We start from the raw sequence: 20,567 nt of genomic DNA, 5'->3' as shown, positions 1-20,567 counted from the left end.
CACACACACGCCTCAGACACACATCAACACACACACGCCTCAGACACACATCAACACACACACGCCTCAGACACACATCAACACACACACGCCTCAGACACACTGGGCACCTGGATCACCTGGCTGGTAGAGCCTGGTAAACTATAGGTTGGATGTGTCACCAGTGTTGTATCAGCCAAAATATATTTTTAATATTTCAATTTACCAAACTAATTTTTGATTTTAAGGAAGGAATATCCTGATATAAATGTTAAAGAGAGTAATGGTAAGGAAAATGAATGGCATACTTAAATAGCTTTGGATAAAAAGTTGGTGGTATAAATAGAAATCAGCCAACATACCTATTTTTAAAATATTCTCTTTGAAGAAGCAAGCTCTTCTTTTGAGATGAGAAAATACAATTTAAATATGATATATAATAATCTTAACAAAAGTAATAACAATTCATAACTTCAGTTACAAATCTGAGAGTGCACCGTAATTTGAATGTATTTTTTGTACAAAACTTAAAAAGATTATTTAAGTTAAATACAGCATAGAGAGAGATGACGTAAGTAACAGTGAATGTTGGCTGATTTCTATTTATACAACAAACATTAGCCAAAGCAATTTATGAATGCCATTATTTGCCTTACCATTACTCTCATTTACGTTAATATCAGGATATTCCTTCGTAAAAGGAAGCATTAGTTTGGTAAAATGAAATATTCAAAATATATATTTTGGCTGCTATAACACAAGTGACAGAACTTTAACATGACCTAACTTACAGACAGAATTTGTAGAATTTGAATGTGTTCAGCCTTAAGGGACCCAGACTCTGGGTGAGGACCCCACCTTTGATCATGCCCATGGCACGCGCCGCCTCCATCTCGTCCTTGAAGAGCTCCTCGGTGCCGAACTTGAGGATGTCGTCCAGCTCCTGCTTGGACATGGAGCCCGTCTTGGAGCCCAGGCCAGGCCGCACCACCAGGTGGGTCAGCATCATCTTCCTCTTGGCCACCTCCGTGATGCGCTCCTCAACGCTGGCCCGCGTCACGAAGCGGTAGATCATCACCTTCCTGTTCTGCCCGATGCGGTGGGCCCGGCTGAACGCCTGGGGGGGAGTGAGAGAGAGAGAGAGAGAGAGAGAGAGAGAGAGAGAGAGAGAGAGAGAGAGAGAGAGAGAGAGAGAGAGAGAGAGAGAGAGAGAGAGAGAGAGAGAGAGAGAGAGAGAGAGAGAGAGAGAGAGAGAGAGAGAGAGAGAGAGAGCGCGAGAGTGAGCGAGAGAGAGAGAGAGAGAGAGAGGGGAGGGAGGGTCACAAGAGGTGAAGAGAGGAGGGTGAACGTCGAAAATGGTGGCTATCAAAGAGTGCTTTCGTTAGAAACGTATGGCCGTTAAAAGTAGTTAAGTGTCTGTTTCACCTGGTCACACACACGCACGCATGCACACATCGACACGCACACACACAGGCTAGAAGGAAGGGGGGGGGACCTGTATGTGTGTGTGTGTGTGTGTGTGTGTGTGTGTGTGTGTGTGTGTGTGTGTGTGTGTGTGTGTGTGTGTGTGTGTGTGTGTGTGTGTGTGTGTGTGTGTGTGTGTGTGCGTGTGTGTGTGTACCTGTATGTCGTTGTGGGGGTTCCAGTCAGAGTCGTAGATGATGACGGTGTCGGCGGTTGCCAGGTTGATTCCCAGGCCGCCCGCACGCGTGGACAGCAGGAAGCAGAACTGCTGAGCACCCGGCGCTGTGGGGGTAACACACGGTTTACACACACATAGACACACACACAGACACACACACACACACACACACACACACACACACACACACACACAGACAAAGACACACACACACACACACACACACACAAAGACAAAGACAAAGACAAAGACACACACACACACACACACACACACACACACACACACACACACACACACACACACACACACACACACACACACACACACACACCGTTGAAGCGGTCGATGGCCTCCTGCCGTAGCCCCCCAGTGATGCCCCCGTCGATCCTCTCGTACTTGTAGCCCTCGTACTCCAGGAAGTCCTCCAGCAGGTCCAGCATCTTGGTCATCTGGAAGGGACGCCGCCGTTACTATGGTTACAGCGCGGTGACACACGCTGCCGGGACACTCGGCGGGCCGGTGGCGTGATGGAGGGACGGAGGTGACGAAGGTGTCGTCGTGTCTCAGTCTCAGAGACCTTAATTCATCTCTTTAATGGCCGTAAGGTAATGGGCATCAGGGCGTCTTCTGCCCCATGACGCTTACAGGTTGGACGTGGACACGGGGGATCGAACACGGTACCCTTCAGTCGGGAGCCACACCCCCTCACCCCTATCGAGCTGCCCCGATCGTGGATCCTATTCAGACGTAACGGCTGTCATGTGTCACATGACACCTCCCTCACGTCTACCTCCCGGGGCTCGCTGAGGCGTACCTGGGAGAAGATGAGGACACGGTGTCCCTGGTCCTTCAGCTTCCTCATCATCTTCTGCATGAGCGTCAGCTTCCCCGAGGACTTCACCAGCTGGTTCCCGTCGTACGAGCCGCTGGCCGTCACCGGCGCTTCCTGCAGAGACAGGAAGTTCAGCCTGAGCCTCGTCCTCCTCCTGGGTGGGGTGACGCTGTTTGGACCCCCTGAACGTCGGTCCTACTGGGAGGCTCTCGGCCTCAGAGTGGGGGGGTGTGTGTGTGTGTGTGTGTGTGTGTGTGCGTGCGTGCGTGTGTGCGTGCGTGCGTGCGTGCGTGCATGCGTGCGTGCGTGCGTGCGTGCGTGCGTGCGTGCGTGCGTGCGTGCGTGCGTGCGTGCGTGCGTGCGTGCGTGCGTGCGTGCGTGCGTGCGTGCGTGCGTGCCGGCTCACCATGGACGCCACGGGGAACAAGTAGGGGTGGTTGCAGCACTTCTTCAGGTCCATCATGATGTTGAGCAGCGACACCTGGTTCCCTCCGCCCTTGGAGTTCAGTGCCTCAAAGTTCCGCGTCAGGATGAACTTATAGTACTTCCTGTGAGGTCAGGGAGGCACAGGAAGAAGCATGAGCGGAGGGATGGAAAGCACAATCCGCTTTCGGTAAGTGTAGTAAGCATTGCTGATATAGCGGCTATAGGGTAGCAGCCATTATACCGCCGTGGTATCAGGAACAAAGGCCTGAGCTGCACACCACATGACCAATATCCCGTTTCACAAGAACCCCTCTGACCCTTGACCCTTCACAGCCAGCTATGGTGAGTGCAGTCAGGAAGGGGTCGAGGCTGCACGGGATGAAGCCAGGAGAGGCATCGGGGTCAGACCCAACGCCTGAACCCCCGGCAGCAGACCGGCAGCAGGGATAAGCAGGTTATATCTGGAACAGTTTTGTAACTACGTTATCGTTTGTAGATGTTGTTATCCTTCCTAGAGCCCTGCGTGTGGACAGCAAACACACACACACGCACACACACACGCACACGCACACGCACACACACACACACACACACACACACACACACACAGAGCACTCCGGGGTCGTACTTCTGCATGGGGCTGAGCTCCACCCTGACGATGAGCTCCGTCTTGGAGGGCATGTTCTTGAAGACGTCGGCCTTCAGCCGGCGCAGCATGTGGGGCCCCAGCAGGTCGTGGAGCTTCTTGATCTGGTCCTCCTTGGAGATGTCCGCAAACTCCTCCAGGAAGCCGTCCAGGTTGCTGTCGGGGAGAGACGTGGATCCACGGTGAACACACAGACCATCGCACAGACCATCAGGACGTGGATCCACGGTGAACACACAGACCGTCTCACAGACCAACCGGAGATGCTCGTCGAACTGCATCTGGTTAGCAAAGTCTTCAGTTAAAGCTGCAGTCAGTAATTATTGCAATCAGTCCAAACACAATTGAATCAAGAATTGCTGATTGCAGCTTTGATAAATATGTAAGTTATAATTCGTAAATAAATAAATAATACTCAGTGTACTTGAAAGAAATTAAAGCTGCGATTTGTAACATTGAGACCCTCCCAGTTAGTCGCCAGGAGAGACTTTCAAGAGTTTTCTGTTCATTTATAATAAATAATAAATAATGGTGTTGCTTGCGCTCTATGTGCCGTGCACTCTGTGTATCGCGTGTGACTAGCGCAGCTCGGAGGGCCGGGTGGCGAGCGTGGGCGGCTCTGGGAGGGTTTCTCTTTAGCTTAACGGAGGAAGACTCAAGAGAAAGGTGTTAGCGTGGAAGCACAGGGAGGATCGAGCTGCCACCGGTTGAGCTCAGCGAGTGTTCTCTGGAGTGTAGCGGGGTCGGCCTGTAGGGCTGCGGCCCGCTGAGGATTGCCGTTGTGGCGGATCCTGCAGTGAAGCCGCCGGGGCGCCCCCCTGAGCCGCCGGGGCGCCCCCCTGAGCCGCCGGGGCGTCCCCCTGAGCCGCCGGGGCGTCCCCCTGAGCCGCCGGGGCGTCCCCCTGAGCCGCCGGGGCGTCCCCCTGAGCCGCCGGGGCGCCCCCCTGAGCCGCCGGGGCGTCCCCCTGAGCCGCCGGGGCGTCCCCCTGAGCGGTGAACCCTCCCAGGCAGTCGGCCGGCACCAGGGGCCTCGGCTGGGGCCCATCACTGGGGTTAACAGCCGGGCCCCTGGGACAGACGGTCAGGGGAGTGGAGGGAGGACACCGAGACGGGAGGAACGGAGCAGTCTTCCTGCTATCGTGTGCAGAATCCGGGTCCGGAATGTGAAGTTCTTCCTGTTTCCCGCTGAACTCACACACCGATACCTCTCACTTTAACTATGGTCTGTTGATCATTAGCATAACGCTGCATGGAAACCGAGATAGTAATCACCAGGGCTTTGAGTGGACGGGGGAACTGTGAATTCATACCTTTACTGGAAATGAAACATTGATCATAGTTAAGCTGGCTGAGGTAGAGCTGATAACTGGAGGTCAAAGATAGAGGGTTAGGAGAGGAGGTTAGAGAGAAGGAGAGAAGGACAGAGAGAAGGAGAGGAGAGAAGGAGATGAGGAGAGGAGAGGAGGAGAGGAGGATAGAGAGAAGGAGAGGAGGATGGAGAGCAGGAGATGAGGATAGAGAGAAGGTGAGGAGGATGGAGAGCAGGAGAGGAGGATAGAGAGAAGGAGAGGAGGATGGAGAGCAGGAGAGGAGGATAGAGAGAAGGAGAGGAGGATAGAGGGAGGAAGGAGAGAAGGAGAGGAGGATAGAGAGGAGAGGAGGATGGAGAGCAGGAGAGGAGGATAGAGAGAAGGAGAGAAGGAGAGGAAGGAGAGAAGGAGAGGAGGAGGGGGGATCAAGAGGGGAGAGCGAGGGAGGGCAGAAGAGGGGAGGGGGGAGGGTCTTACTTAAAGCGCTCTGGCGTGAGGAAGTTGAGAAGGTGAAAGAGTTCTTCCAGATTGTTCTGAAGGGGCGTTCCGGTCAGCAGCAGCTTGTAGTAGATCTTGTAGCCGTTGAGTATCCTGAAGAACTGGAGACACATCGGACAGTTGATGGACACAAGGCGAGGAAACAAAGGCCGCACTAATACACACGGAAATACTGATCGTACGTTTGAACTGGGATTGGGCCATTTAGATTTGATATCGACACTGTGCTTTTAACTTTCCCTCTAAAGCTTTACCACTAGCCCAGGATGATAGCACTGATTGTATGTTGTACTTCCTGGCACTTGCAAATGACAAATATTACTTAGCATCGTGTAGCGTCTTATCCTAGCTATCTTTGTTGTGCACGAGGAATGGGTTAACCTAGTTATGGTTAGTGCTTGGCACTTGATTCTATGAACATCCTTACTGTACCGACAGAGATATATTGTTGTTTCTCTTTCTTCTTGACTAATGTACTTATTGTAAGGCGCTTTTGATAAAAGCGTTGCTAAATACCCTAAATGTAAATGTAATATGCAAAACCCTCAATCAGCCATGATCCATGTGAAGCCGCTCATAGACAATTAATTAAACTATATTGATCTATGTCTCACCTAATCTTGAAGGATTTAAATGCTCAATACATACTTGGCAACTCAAAGGAGGAATGACATCAAGCACAAAGCTAGACATTGACTCAGTTGAATCCAAGGCTCACCTTGGACTGGTTGTTCTTGAGGCGGTGGGCCTCGTCCACCACCAGGCAGGCCCAGTTAATGGAGCCCAGAACCGCCTGGTCGATGGTGATCAGCTCGTACGAGGTGAGCAGCACGTGGAACTTGATGGGCGTGTCTTTCTGCGACGCCCCCGAGAGAAAATAGAGAAAATATCCGTCTGTATGTGTGTTTGAATTTCTGCATGAATGGATGAAGGTGAGGCAATCATTTCAGAGTGCTTCGAGTGGCCACTGGTTAGAAAAGCACTGTACATGTACTACAACAACTAGTTATGCTATCTATGAATATCTCTATCTCTGTTGTCGGGGCTGCTTTGAAGCCCCTGGCGTTATACTTGTTCAACAAAAAATAAAATAGGAAACGCTTGTAATTAAAATAAAAAGTGAAGCGCTCTATCTCTGCAGTCCAGTCCTTGTATTCCCTCAGCCCCTCTGCTCTGACCTCCAGGTTTCCCGGTGACGTTCGGAGCGAGAGCGTTCCCGCTGTCCCTCCCTCGCCGGGGGCGGGCCTACCTTCATGCGGAACACCTTGCGGCCGGTCTTGACGGCGCTGTCCTCGAAGGTGAACTCGTTCTCCCTGATGACAGCGCGGCTGTCCTTGTCCCCCGTGTACGTCACCACGTAGAAGTCGGGCGCCCACAGCTCAAACTCCCGCTCCCAGTTGATGATGGTGGAGAGGGGGGCGCTCACCAGGAAGGGGCCCTTGGAGTGGCCCTGGGGGGGAGAGGGAGAGGGAAAGATGGAGAGAGAGAGAGAGAGAGGGGGGAGGGAGAGGGTGAGGGAAAGATGGAGGGAGGGAGGGGGAGAGAGAGAGAGAGAGAGAGAGAGAGAGAGAGAGAGAGAGAGAGAGAGAGAGAGAGAGAGAGAGAGAGAGAGAGAGAGAGAGAGAGAGAGAGAGAGAGAGAGAGAGAGAGAGAGAGAGAGAGAGAGGAGGGAGAGTGAGGGGAATGAGCGAGAGACATTGGGGATAAATAGGTGAGCCTGAGAACATCACTACATAATCAATATCGATTGATTGAATCAAATGCAATGAAGTCGTGCTCGACCGGGTTTCTAGAAAGCCCCGTTGCGGCTCTTGCTCTAGTAACACCTTAACCGATCCTACAAGAGTCTCACATGATCAGGCAAACCAACCAGAACCTCCTGCACAGACCTTAATGCCTCACAGGTCCTCAACCAATCACAGCGACGAGACGGTGACACAGCGCTGAATGACGAAGAAACACCTTTCTACTCAACTAAATGTCGTTATTTATCTAGTGAAACAAATACATTCCCCTTCGTTTAATACCGTCTCGACAGTGGAATCAACTGACTCTTCTACTTCAGCGGCAGCCATCTTCTTTGTTGTTGGTAATATCTCTACCCCACCCTCTGCACCATCATCGCATCGATCGGTCCCTCTCCTACCGGACACACACATCTTTTTGTACGGGAGTGGGGCCAGACCTTAACAGAGTGAATGGTTCAACAGCTGGGTAGACTTGTCCGGTATCCAGGCTAAAGGCTTAGTTATGGTCCCACGTCGACGCAACATAAGGGGGGTTACGGACCCCTTAAGTCTTTGCGGACCCTCCTTGCGTTCACCGCAAGGGCCTGACGCGCACCTCCCAGAAGTGTTAACCTTCGGCGCTCACTACAGCCTGAGGCAGAACCTGAAGAGGTTCCCGACTGCGTCACAGCGTCGGCGTGGTCGACGTGGAGGGTGGGGGGGGGGGGGGGGGCCTCACCTCCTTGTAGAGCGAGTACAGGAACACGATGGTCTGGACCGTCTTGCCCAGGCCCATCTCGTCGGCCAGGATGGTGTCGGTGCCCTGGGCCCAGGAGAACCGCAGCCAGTTCAGCCCCTCCAGCTGGTAGGGGTGCAGCGTGCCCCCCGTGGCGTTGATGTACCACGGCTGGTGCTCAAACTTTATGGTGGGCTGGGGGGGGGCACAGGAGAACACAAACAAGGGATTAGGATAGGAGGAGAGAGTTGGTTTTGATGATGATAATGAGGGGAGGGTGATGATGAAGATGAGGTGATGGTGATGGTGATTGTGGTTAAGTTTGTCAATAATTATCATAATTACTTTTTATGATAAATTTAAAAGTAGAGGTAGAATAGTAGTACGAAGAGGAGAGTAGAAGGAGGCAGAGGAAAGGAGGAGCAGAAAGAGTCCTAAGAGTAGTAGTAGTAGTAGATGAAGTAGTGGTAGTAGTAGTACTAGTAGTCATTGTGAATAGCATTTATGCTTAAATTAAAACGATACGATTTAAAAAAGAATATGCGAATATTGAACCAAACCCAGAAACGTTTCGCCTCTAAACAGCCAGAGGCTGAACTTCTAAAACTATGAGGAGGAATACAGAGCTCACAGTGCCTTGTGATTGGTCAACTCACATCGATGATGGGAGCGTCAGGGGGGATTTCCCTCTTGGGATGGTCTTCCTTTAACTTCTTCCCCCTCTTGACCAGCAGGGGGCGCTGGTCCTCCCCGAGTATCTGCTCTCTGTGGAGGAAGCCCGCAGCACCGTGTGAGAGCCCGCTCCATGCCAACAAAGATCACCATAGCAGGCTGGGTGAGGGGGTGAGGCCTGGGCGATTAGATTTTAGTTAGGTACGGGTGAAATTAGGTTAGGTAAGGCTAGGTAAGCTTTTGATTGGATTCAGTTAGGTGACATTTATGAAAAGTAAGTTAGGGTGAGCTGAGAGATGTGGTCGTTGGAAACCTGAGAAAAAACCCAAAGAGAAAAGCACATAAAAAGGAAAAAAGAGAGAGTGTAGGAGTAGAAAATCATTTGTTTTTGTTAAAACTTAACACAATGAAGGTAACATACTCAAATTTTGACTTGCGGACAAAACGGAATTATCATATGAAGCCTCTTTGGAACAGGGAGCACTTTTAGCTCGCGTGGGTGTGTGAAACTCCTCACTGTTGATCTCCGTGGCTCTCGCCATGAGAGCATGTCCTAACCCCTGTGTCCTGGCCACCGTCCACACCTGCTCTGTTCCAACATGCCCCCCTAACCCCCCAACCCCCCCCCCACCCGTCTCTAAGTGGAATGCATCATTCATCACCTCCACGCGGTGTCAGCCAGGCTGTGGGGAGCGTTCTGGCCCAAACTGGCTGCCGTGTCTCAACCAGGTGGGTGCTACACACTGGCAGCAGATGAGGTGTGATATACAACCCCCCCACACACACACACGCACAGGCACACACACACACACACACACACAACAAAACAGACACACTGGGAGTGTGAAGCCCTTTGGGTTTCTTGAAAGGCGATATGAATGTAATGATTTATTCTTGTAGTATTATTACGACCTTCTGTTTGAGGTAGTTACGCAGACACAGACACAGAAACAGATACACACACAGATACAGATTGATCCCGGAGGAAATTATCTGTTACCGTTGCTCAGCTCCACCCAGAAACATCAAAGTAAACACAATTGGATGAACACAATAAGCAATAAAACACAAAATAACAGCATGAACAGGAGTATCCTCATTAAAGACCAAAAGTGCGGCAAAACAGCAGCAGAATGTATTAAAGTGTGCTGGCATATAAAATAAAACCACACAGTAACGGGAGCTCAGTGAGGTGAAGCCAGAGAGGCTGAAGTAGAGCAGAGTGTTGAGGACACAACGCCCGGGGGGGGGCCTACCGGGGGTCCGAGGTACCGGGGGGGGGCCTACCGGGGGTCCGAGGTACCGGGGGGGGGGCCTACCGGGGGTCCGAGGTACCGGGGGCGGGGCCTACCGGGGGTCCAAGGTACCGGGGGCGGGGCCTACCGGGGGTCCGAGGTACCGGGAGGGGGCCTACCGGGGGTCCGAGGTACCGGGGGGGGGGGCCTACCGGGGGTCCGAGGTACCGGGGGGGGGCCTACCGGGGGTCCGAGGTACCGGGGGCGGGGCCTACCGGGGGTCTCAGTACAGGGGGGGGGCCCTACCGGGGGTCCGAGGTACCGGGGGGGGGGGGCCTACCGGGGGTCCGAGGTACCGGGGGGGGGAGCCTACCGGGGGTCCGAGGTACCGGGGGGGGGGGGCCTACCGGGGGTCCGAGGTACCGGGGGGGGGGCCCTACCGGGGGTCTCAGTACAGGGGGGGGGGCCCTACCGGGGGTCCGAGGTACCGGGGGGGGGGGCCTACCGGGGGTCCGAGGTACCGGGGGGGGGGCCTACCGGGGGTCTCAGTACAGGGGGGCGGGGCCTACCGGGGGTCCGAGGTACCGGGGGGGGGGGCCCTACCGGGGGTCCGAGGTACCGGGGGCGGGGCCTACCAGGGGTCCGAGGTACCGGGGGGGGGGGGGCCTACCGGGGGTCCCAGTACAGGGGGGAGGGGGGGCCTACCTGTGGTCCCAGGACAGGGGGGGGGGGGGGGGGGCTACCTGTGGTCCCAGTACAGAGGGGGGGGGGGGGGCCTACCTGTGGTCCCAGTATCAGGGGGGGGGGGGCCTACCTGTGGTCCCAGGACAGTGGGGGGGGGCCTACCTGTGGTCCCAGTACCGGGGGGGGGGGGGCCTACCTGTGGTCCCAGGACAGGGGGGGGGGGGGCCTACCTGTGGTCCCAGTAGAGGGCCTTCTGCGGGTCGTAGTCCGGGACGTCGAAGTCGTCCCTCTCCCAGGTGCTCTGGTCGTACGCCAGGTCCCTCCACTTGGTCAGGTAGTGCACGTCACTGTCCTTGTCGAAGCTACACACACACACACACCCACACACACACACACAGACACAGACGCACGCAAGCACACATGAACACACACATAAACATGCTCACGGGACACACACACACGCATGCAGTCACATAGTACACATAAACGCTTCCATTTATACACACAATCCCCCAGACACACATACACACACACACAGCAACAAGCACACACACTCATGCAGTCAAACAGTTCATACACACACGCCCATGTATACACACACCCACACCCGCGCACACACACACACACACACACACACACACACACACCACACACACACACACACACACACACACACACACCACACACACACACACACACACACACACACACACCACACACAGAACAAACAGTGAACGGCTAATCACTACCCATGTGAGGATGTGAAACCACTCAGACCCAGACGCTAGCCCAAGCTAATTGTTCTGTCAGCAGTGCTAGGGAAACAAGTCAATAAAGGTTGAAACTCCCTGCTGTTATAAATGAACCCCAGGTGAGTGCACTGGGAGTCCTCTTAATGCTCCAGCTAACCCGATGCACAATGGTTCTAAACCATTCCAAACAGCCAGACTCAAGATGGAAGACTTCACAATGCAATCACAGACGCTTGCTTTCAAGACATAGTGCACGGATAATAGAAGCTTGTCTAATAAATACATAGATTAATTAACCACCAATCAATAAAAGTAATACAAATAAAATACTATATAAAATGAGACACAATCATTTGGCGTGAAACTATTCCCATAAAAACAGGAAGAACCACTAGAATTTATGAAGAAAAAGTACTTAAAAAAACAATCATCTAAGGGGGAAGGCAAGTGAGGTGGGTCTCAGTGTAGAGGTGTTGTTTAGAGGAGGAGGAGGAAGAGGAAGAGGAGGACGAGAAGAAGAAGAAGAAGAAGAAGAAGAAGAAGAAGAAGAAGAAGAAGAAGAAGAAGAAGAAGAAGAAGAAGAAGAAGAAGAAGAAGAAGAAGAAGAAGAAGAAGAAGAAGAAGAAGAAGAAGAAGAAGAAGAAGAAGAAGAAGAAGAAGAAGAAGAAGAACAACAACAACAACAACAACAACAACAACAACAACAACAACAACAGGGTCACCTGTGGTTGACCACGCGGTGGATGATCAGCCACTCAGGCTTGATGCCGTAGCGGTAGAAGCGCTCTTCCATCATGGCGTATTGGGGGTCCTTGCTCTTCCTCTTCTCGTTGTTAAGCTCCTCCTCCCCAGAGCCGTAGTCGAAGGGCGGGGGCTCGTCCATGTCGTTCTTGCGCTGGTAGTTGCGGTACATGACGGTGTGGTAGAGCTCCAGCTGCAGGGGGGGGACACCCAGGGAGCTGTGGGGAGCGGGTCTGCACTGCACTGCACGGTTAACGGGATTAGAGCGCTTTAGGCCCACACAGAGCAGGGTGTTACAGGCATGAATCACAATGGGGTGGCTACAACGCTGGATGATTTCTAGAGCCTACAGGTTCCTTCACGACCTATGACCTCTATCCTCAATTGACTGCATGTTGCTTTGTTTGGATACAAGGGGCCGATGCTTAATGACCTCATGGTGAATATCAATAGTAGATCAAAGTCTTAAAAGAGGCAGAGGGAGGGATTGGGTAGTGGAGTGTTGGAATCCCAGCTGAAAGGTACCGGGTTTGACCCCCAATGACTGCTGGCTACCAGTAGCATCCTGGAGAACCTTGCCCCCCATCGGCTCTTAAATGACCTGAATACAAGACACTGAGAGACACTTTGGGTAAAACCTCAAAGCTAAAGGAAATGTTAACTGTGAAGAACTGATGCATGACGTGTACCTGCTCCTTAGTTTGCTTCGTGTGCGTTTCTAACGGGTATGCCGTCCAACAAGATGGAGCTGAAAACATCTTCAGACAAGATGGCTCTTGTGAGGCAGACAATGAGCCCTTTCACAAGGACCTCGCTCGTGAAGCGTTTGTTTCTTCTGGTTTTCTCTTCAAAGGCTGCATTCCAAACTGAACAACGCTATTCTGACATTTGTGGCAGCTTCACAAAAAAATGTCACACACACAATTCCTTGATGTAAATCATTGCAATACTTTCACAATGCGAAAAAAACGGCAAACTGCCCACACCTTGTTCCACGTTGATATGAAATAACACGTTTCAATTCACACGGCCGAGTAACAGATGTTGAGCATTGTAAGTTGGAAAAAACAATCACATCGCAGCCTTACAATTCATCACCTCGTACCTCCTACCCCCTCACTCGGCGGCTGTGTCTCAAAGTAAACGGAAACATTCAAAATAACAGTCGTTCTTGAAGAGCTTTGGCTACAGGACTCGAGGGACGGAACACAACCACCTTGGGCTGAATGTCGAGCCCCATCACCACCTCAGCCTCCTAGAAGTCTCTCCCTACAGAGCTCACACCGACGGTGGATCAGGCCGCCCGGCGAGGGAACGGTGAGTAGGAGTGAGACGTGGGAGCATCAGCCTCCATAAGGCTGGCAGGCGGCACGGCGCCACAGGTCGGAGCAGCAGTGAGATACCTCCGGTGGGGAAGGCGGTGAACAGCTTCCCTCGCTCTCTTTTAACACCTGCTGTCAAAGTGTGTCTCAGCCGCAAGAGGAGCGCCAGAAGAGTGCAGAGCCACAAGTGTGCTCCGCAGGCTGCCACGCCGTGGTGCCGGAGAGCCCTGCAGGGAGGGAGCACTTCCAGGTTTGAAGAAAATAAAAGCACAGCCGTGGTGCTAAGACGTGGGTCGCAGTCACACGACGGGATTGACTAATCAGCGCAGCCCCGAGTGACTGCTGGAGTGGGTGAGGGCAGCCGAGGCCCCGGACACAGCAGGACTTTTACCTTGATGGAGCGTTGTCCACTGGGGGAGGGAGAGCGGCCCGGCGGTACGAGGTGAGACGGATCTGTCGCTCTCAGACGGCCTTCAGTGAGAGACTTGTGCGTCCCCTGGGCAGATAAAGAGCCGGATCCGACAGCTCTACTCCTATCCCAGAATAAGCCTCCAGGCGCGGGTTGTTAAAACCTGGACCAGAGTCCCACTCGGCGCCAAAGCCACTAAAGAGTGGAGGGTAGTGTAGATAACGACATCCGCCATTTACTCCTCGGGAGGACTTACTGTAGAAGTATATACAGTGTTGACGGCACACTTGTGTACCAATCCCCTGGACCCCGCCGGTAAAGGAATGCTTCTTCATTCTCTTGTCATTCGGGGGCATCCCGGCTTCAGTAAGTGGAGCCCAGGTGTGTTGCATCAACGCCTAATCAGCATGTGACCGGGTAACCATATCAGCCAATAGGAGGACACGCATGCAAAAGGAGGTTACACATGCTGTGCATCCGTAACCTCTTCAAGGCTTCCCCAGCCAATCAGGGGTTACGGGTGCAATAGCATGGGTTGAACCTAGGGAGGGAGACCTCTAACTGGAACCCATGTACCCCTGGTGATCTAAACCCATGTACCCGTGGTGATCTAAACCCATGTACCCGTGGTGATCTAAACCCAAGTACCCCTGGTGTTCTGAACTGAACCCATGTCCTCGTGGGGTTCTGAACCCATGTCCTCGTGGGGTTGTGAACCCTTGTCCTCGTGGGGTTCTGAACCCATGTCCTCGTGGGGTTCTGAACCCATGTCCTCGTGGGGTTCTGAACCCATGTCCTCGTGGGGTTCTGAACCCATGTCCTCGTGGGGTTGTGAACCCTTGTCCTTGTGGGGTTCTGAACCCTTGTCCTCGTGGGGTTCTGAACCCTTGTCCTCGTGGGGTTGTGTGCTCACCTGCAGCTCGCTGATCCAGGAGCAGTGCCAGTAGGACAGGGCCCCCCACTTGACGAAGAACTCCCTCTCGGGGTGGCCCTTCAGCGGGGGCTTGAGCAGCGGGTCGGTGGGCGCGCCGTCGGGGCCGGGGGGGGGCTGGGCTGGCAGCGGGGGCTCCCCCCAGGTCCAGTGGAGGATCTTCTGGACCTTCCCCTTCAGCGGCGGGCACTGGGGGGCACAGAGAGAGAGGGGCTGGGCTGAGGCACACGGCGCGCTCTGGAGCTCGCAGCGCTTCAACCTTAACACTGATTACAGGTAATACAAAAATAAATGCAAAGGATGTTTGCTGAGCAGATTGAGCTTCACCATGTCTGACAGCGATGGGGGGGGGATGGGGGGGGGGAGGTTCTCCCCGGGGGGGGGGGGGGGGGGTTCTCACCATGCAGCGCGGACACAGCCACTCCCCGTTGGGGATCTCGGGGAGGGGCGGGTTCAGGCAGTGGATGTGGTAGGATGACGGACAGGTGTCGCAGCACAGCAGCTCCCCGCCGTCCTTACACACGCGGCAGAACTCCATGTGGTCGTCCTCCTCCTCGATCACCACCTCCTCCTCCTCCTCCTCCTCCTCCTCGTCCATCTTGGCCTCCCACTGGATGCCCTCCTTCTCCTGCCGCCCGCGGGGAGGAAGAGGAGGAGGAGGAGGAAGAGGAGGAAGAGGAGGGGGAAGGAGGAAGAGGAGGAGGAGGAGGAGGAAGAGGAGGAAGAGGAGGGAGGAGGAGGAAGAGGAGGAAGAGGAGGTGGAAGAGGAGGAAGGAGGAGGAAGAGGAGGAGGAGGAGGAAGAGGATGAGGAGGAGGAAGAGGAGGAAGAGGAGGGGGAAGGAGGAAGAGGAGGAGGAGGAGGAAGAGGAGGAAGAGGAGGAGGAAGGAGGAGGAAGGAGGAGGAAGGAGGAGGAAGAGGAGGAAGAGGAGGGGGAGGAGGAAGAGGAGGAGGAAGAGGAGGAAGAGGAGGGGGAAGGAGGAAGAGGAGGAGGAGGAAGAGGAGGAAGAGGAGGAGGAAGGAGGAGGAAGATGAGGAAGAGGAGGAAGAGGAGGAGGAGAAGGAAGAGGAGGAAGAGGAGAAAGAGGAGGAAGAGGAGGAGGAAGAGGAGGAAGAGGAGGAAGAGGAGGGAGGAGGAGGAAGAGGAGGAAGAGGAGGTGGAAGAGGAGGAAGAGGAGGAAGAGGAGGAGGAGGAAGAGGAGGAGGAGGAGGAGGAGGAGGAGGAAGAGGAGGGGGATGGAGGAAGAGGAGGAGGAGGAGGAGGAAGAGGAGGAAGAGGAGGAAGAGGAGGAGGAAGAGGAGGAGGAGGAGGAAGAGGAGGAAGAGGAGGAGGAGGTGTCACAGCAGTAGAGCAGGATACATGACTCAACGATAGCTACACATCATCAATACATTCACATTTACATTTAGCAGACGCTTTTACTTACAATAAGTCCATTTGTCAGAAGACAGAGAAACAACAATATATCTCTGTCGGTACAGTAAGAGTGTTCATAGAACCAAGTGCCGAGGACCAACCATCACTAGGTTCACCCATTCCCCACAGACAACAGAGAGCCAGGAGAAGGGCAGGCCGACTCTGGAGAATCAGGAAAAATGTGTAACAGAATAGCCGCCTTATATACGATACTGCTGGCATCTGATCCGATCCAGTTCAGTTAAATTGGGATCACATGGGGGTGAGAAACCAGTTGGATCAGCCCACTGGTATGATACCAGTTGGTTCAGCCCACTGGTATGATACCAGTTGGTTCAGCCAACAGGTATGAAACCAGTTGGTTCATCCCAGTAGATAGGTCTGCAGGTTTTGGAAATGAATGCGGATGTCCACATTGAATTCCCCCAATGGAGACGGAACAAAGATGACAGCCGAGATGGAACCCAGATGGACCCTCAACATCCCACCTGGTGGTAAACAAGGCCCTCATACGTTAAAGGAGACATCTTATACCACCAGGTGTGAGAGTGATTAGCCTTACAAGCCGTTTCGAAAGTCTGCCCCATATGACATCACTAGTGGGCGTGTCCGTCTAGATCTGCACTGGATAGATGAGCAACGTTTACTCCAGTCCACTTGGTAGGCTGGTAGACTGATCTATCCAGCACACATCTAGGTGGACACGCCCACTAGTGATGTCACTAGGGGGGCAGATTTTCGAAACGGCTTGTAAGGCTAATCACACTCAGACCCGGCGGTAAACAAGGCCCTCTTACTTTAATGAACACCTTAGAAACAGGTACCCAGCACCCACAGGGTCAGGGTGGGGTCAGTGAGGGTCAGGGTGGGGTCAGAGTGGGGTCAGTGAGGGTCAGGGTGGGGTCAGTTGGGGGTCAGGGTGTGGTCAGTGAGGGTCAGGGTGGGGTCAGAGTGGGGTCAGTGGGGGGTCAGTGGGGGTCAGGGTGGTTCTCAGCCCAGGGTGATGGCGGCTCTAGGGGACCCCATCATTAGGGGGTCAGAGTGGGGACAGTGGGGGTCAGGGTGGGGGTCAGAGTGGGGTCAGTGGGGGTCAGGGTGGGGTCAGGGTGGGGGTCAGTGGGGGGTCAGTGGGGGTCAGGGTGGTTCTCAGCCCAGGGTGATGGCGGCTCTAGGGGACCCCATCATTAGGGGGTGCTCCAGGCGGGGGGGGGCGCTGACTCACGCAGTGGGGGCAGCTCCACTTGCCCTCCGGGGCCTTCTCCAGCTCGGGCTCCAGACACACCAGGTGGTACGCCCGGGGGCAGGTGTCACACAGGATGATCTCGCCGCCCTGCTGGCACACCTCGCAGTAGTCCTGGTGGTCCGTCTCGTAGCCGTCCCCGTCCTCCCCTTGGGGGGGGCAACGGGTCAAAGGTCAAGGGGTCAGATATGCACACAAGAGGTCCACTCAGGTTCGTCCTACTTACTTTGTATCGCTTATCTTTTATCAGAAATGAGAAGGATCGTTTTTTTAAAGTATAGAAATTGTACAGAAACACGTCGTGGCGAATCTGGCGCCATCTTAGATCTTAGAGTGTGTGTGTGTGTGTGTGTGTGTGTGTGTGTGTGTGTGTGTGTGTGTGTGTGTGTGTGTGTGTGTGTGTGTGTGTGTGCGCGTGTGTGTGTGTGTGTGTGTGTGTGTGTCAGTGTTCATGAGCATTTTGAAAACCATAAGTAGGAAGCAAGACTCTCTCAGGGTCAAGCACACAATACAGACCTCCCACTTCACACAACACTGACGAAAAGCTTTCAAGAGTAAAAGCCCTCCAATAGGAGGTTTCAGGGTAAAGCGCTGCGGTTAAAGATAGCAGAGTCAAAGCTTTCTGCTCGTATATTTCAAGGCAAACGCTCACACGTATCAGATGTCAGAGTAAAAGCCCTCCACTAAGACGTTTCAGAGTAAAAGCCCTCCGGTAAGACGTTTCAGAGTAAAAGCCCTCCGGTAAAACGTTTCAGAGTGAAAGCCCTCCAGTCAGACATTTAAGAATTAAAGCCCTCCAGTTAGGCGTTTCAGAGTAAAAGCCCTCCAGTAAGACCTTTCAGAGTAAGAGCCCTCCAGTAAGACCTTTCAGAGTAAAAGCCCTCCAGTAAGACCTTTCAGAGTAAGAGCCCTCCAGTAAGACCTTTCAGAGTAAAAGCCCTCCGGTAAGGCGTTTCAGAGTTTTCCGGTTAGGGAGTTTAAAGACGTACTTTTCCTCTTCTTCCTCCCTCGGCGAGCCTTCTTCTTGGCGGCGGCGGCGGCGGTTGCCACGGTGTCTGACAGCACCGTGGCGCTGTGGACGCTGATGTCATCAAAGTCCGACTCATCCAGGAAGTCATCCTCACTCTGGATAGACAAACACAAACACACACGCACACGCACAAAATCATACACACACACACACACACACACAGCGGATGATTCTAACAATGCCATAGCTAACAGAGGAGCTAACTAAAGCTACCCATCAGAAGAAAAACAAAGCTCACTAAAGGTTCCCAAAAGGCTAATATGAAATCAAGCAAAAGCTAAAATAAAGGCAGTCAAAGTGATAACAAACAGCTTACAGAAGAGGCCCTCTTCTTCCTGCCCCCAGACTTGGACTTGGTCTTCTTGGGCTTGGCCTTCCTCTTCACCTCCTTGGAGCTCCTGCTCTTCTTCCTGACCCCCGGTCCTGAGAGGCAGATGGGAAACACCTCACCTCAGCCGTCCACTCTCATAAATACGGTGCTGGAGAGCTGCCAGCTGAACACAGTTAATGGACAGCAAAGGTGTTCTTGGCGAAGGTCTGGTGAGGGAAACAAGGGGATACCAACTCTAGGACTCATTTACAGCCCCCGGTTTATTGCCGACATCTAAATCTCAATCCCAGCCAACGTCCGAGCAGTTCAGGCCACCACTCCTTATCCTATCAGGTGACTTCTCCCGTGTATCACTGCCTATGCACCATCGTGGTGTTGTTTGCCCTCAGTAAGGGCCATGTCTTTGTCTCAGTCTCCTGACTCCAGAGTGCTAGTCACCCAGACGGTGACTGACGGACTAGTAATACGATGTACAGAGCTCGGGAAACCTCCTGATTCAAGACCCCAATCTCATCATCAGTTCCCTTCCCAGCAATTTCTCTGAAATATACGGATTTTAAGAAGATAATTCCTCAGGAAATAAGATAAAATGTACCCAATAAAATGACAAAGGGACTCACAATAAACTCAGATACATGCCACTAGTGTGCAGCTAAGACGTTGGGATTCACCACCGCGCCAACAACCTCTTTATTGTTTATTCTTTATCTCAAGGATAGCCCCTTGAGATGTAGCATCTCATTTTCGAGGGGGTCCTTACCCCCAATACAGACATAATAAAAAGTGAATACTGAACATAAGACCAAACATACAAGCACAAGGTCACACACTCTAACAATGCTCCCCTTTGGGGAGCATTGTTGGAGTGTGGTCCTTGTGCTTGTATGTTTGGTCTTAAGGGGCTGGCCTGGGCCTCCCCCCCCCCGGACCACCTACCCTTCCCCTCCTTGGTCTTGGCCTTCTTCAGCAGCCCCAGGCCGGACCCTGGCTGGCTGCCGCTGCTGCTGCTGATGGAGACGGGCTGCGTCACGGTAACCGTTTCCACGGCGGCGGCCACGGCGGCGGCCACGGCGTTGGCCGAGGACCCTTTGAAGGGGTTGTTGGCGCTGAACTCGCGCCACTTGGCCCCCAGCACGGTCATCATCTTGGACATGGGGATCTTGGGGTTCTTCTTAGCGATTAGAGGCCTGAGGGGGGAAGCAGTGGTTATTCATTATGTGCCCCCCCCCCCCCCCCCCCCCCCCCCTCTGGGCAGCGGACCCCCCCACTGGACTGTCATGCTCTGGGGGGGGTAGGGAAAGCGGTCCGGTCAGATGCCGTCTCCTGAGTCAGATCAGTGGCTCTGAGCTCGGGGGCCCCCCGGTCTCAGCTCCGTCCCCCGGCCCCGGGCCCCGGCCCTGTCTCCGGGCCCCGGCCCCGGCCCCCCGGTCTCAGCTCCGTCCCCCGGTCCCCGGGCCCCGGCCCTGTCTCCGGGCCCCGGCCCCGGCCCCCCGGTCTCAGCTCCGTCCCCCGGTCCCGGGCCCCGGCCCTGTCTCCGGGCCCCGGCCCCCCGGTCTCAGCTCCGTCCCCCGGTCCCGGGCCCCGTCTCCGGGCCCCGGCCCCGGCCCCCCGGTCTCAGCTCCGTCCCCCGGTCCCGGGCCCCGGCCCTGTCTCCGGGCCCCGGCCCCCCGGTCTCAGCTCCGTCCCCCGGTCCCGGGCCCCGGCCCTGTCTCCGGGCCCCGGCCCCGGCCCCCCGGTCTCAGCTCCGTCCCCCGGTCCCGGGCCCCGGCCCCCCGGTCTCAGCTCCGTCCCCCGGTCCCGGGCCCCGGCCCCCCGGTCTCAGCTCCGTCCCCCGGTCCCGGGCCCCGGCCCCCCGGTCTCAGCTCCGTCCCACGGTCCCGGGCCCCGGCCCTGTCTCCGGGCCCTGGCCCCCCGGTCTCAGCTCCGTCCCCCGGGCCCCGGCCCGCCGGCCGACGGCTCAGCGCGGCTCCAGGGGCCCTGCTCCACTTTGTCAGAGAGCCGGCTT

General features: G+C 54.5%; 1 protein-coding gene across 1 annotated transcript in view; it reads right to left on the bottom strand.

Moving 5' to 3' along the window:
• Positions 1–19,841, bottom strand: part of chd5 (chromodomain helicase DNA binding protein 5) — a gene marked incomplete at its 3' end in the record, with an annotated part of 30,570 nt that extends 10,729 nt beyond the window's left edge. The window contains 20 exon segments of the mRNA XM_030374666.1: positions 838–1,096; positions 1,601–1,725; positions 1,956–2,073; positions 2,439–2,570; positions 2,863–3,004; positions 3,511–3,684; positions 5,316–5,437; positions 6,055–6,192; positions 6,586–6,786; positions 7,803–7,994; positions 8,456–8,564; positions 10,621–10,752; positions 11,865–12,076; positions 14,528–14,734; positions 14,946–15,173; positions 17,184–17,350; positions 18,191–18,326; positions 18,548–18,654; positions 19,499–19,749; positions 19,831–19,841. Coding sequence (XP_030230526.1) covers positions 838–1,096; positions 1,601–1,725; positions 1,956–2,073; positions 2,439–2,570; positions 2,863–3,004; positions 3,511–3,684; positions 5,316–5,437; positions 6,055–6,192; positions 6,586–6,786; positions 7,803–7,994; positions 8,456–8,564; positions 10,621–10,752; positions 11,865–12,076; positions 14,528–14,734; positions 14,946–15,173; positions 17,184–17,350; positions 18,191–18,326; positions 18,548–18,654; positions 19,499–19,749; positions 19,831–19,841 — 3,163 coding nt within the window.
• Between the last annotated feature and the right edge of the window lie 726 nt (positions 19,842–20,567).

Source organism: Gadus morhua, chromosome 13 (assembly GCF_902167405.1).
Source record: "Gadus morhua chromosome 13, gadMor3.0, whole genome shotgun sequence".
Lineage (NCBI taxonomy): Eukaryota > Metazoa > Chordata > Actinopteri > Gadiformes > Gadidae > Gadus > Gadus morhua.
The sequence above is the reverse complement of the archived record's forward strand: the minus strand, read 5'-3'. Positions and strand labels throughout refer to the sequence as shown.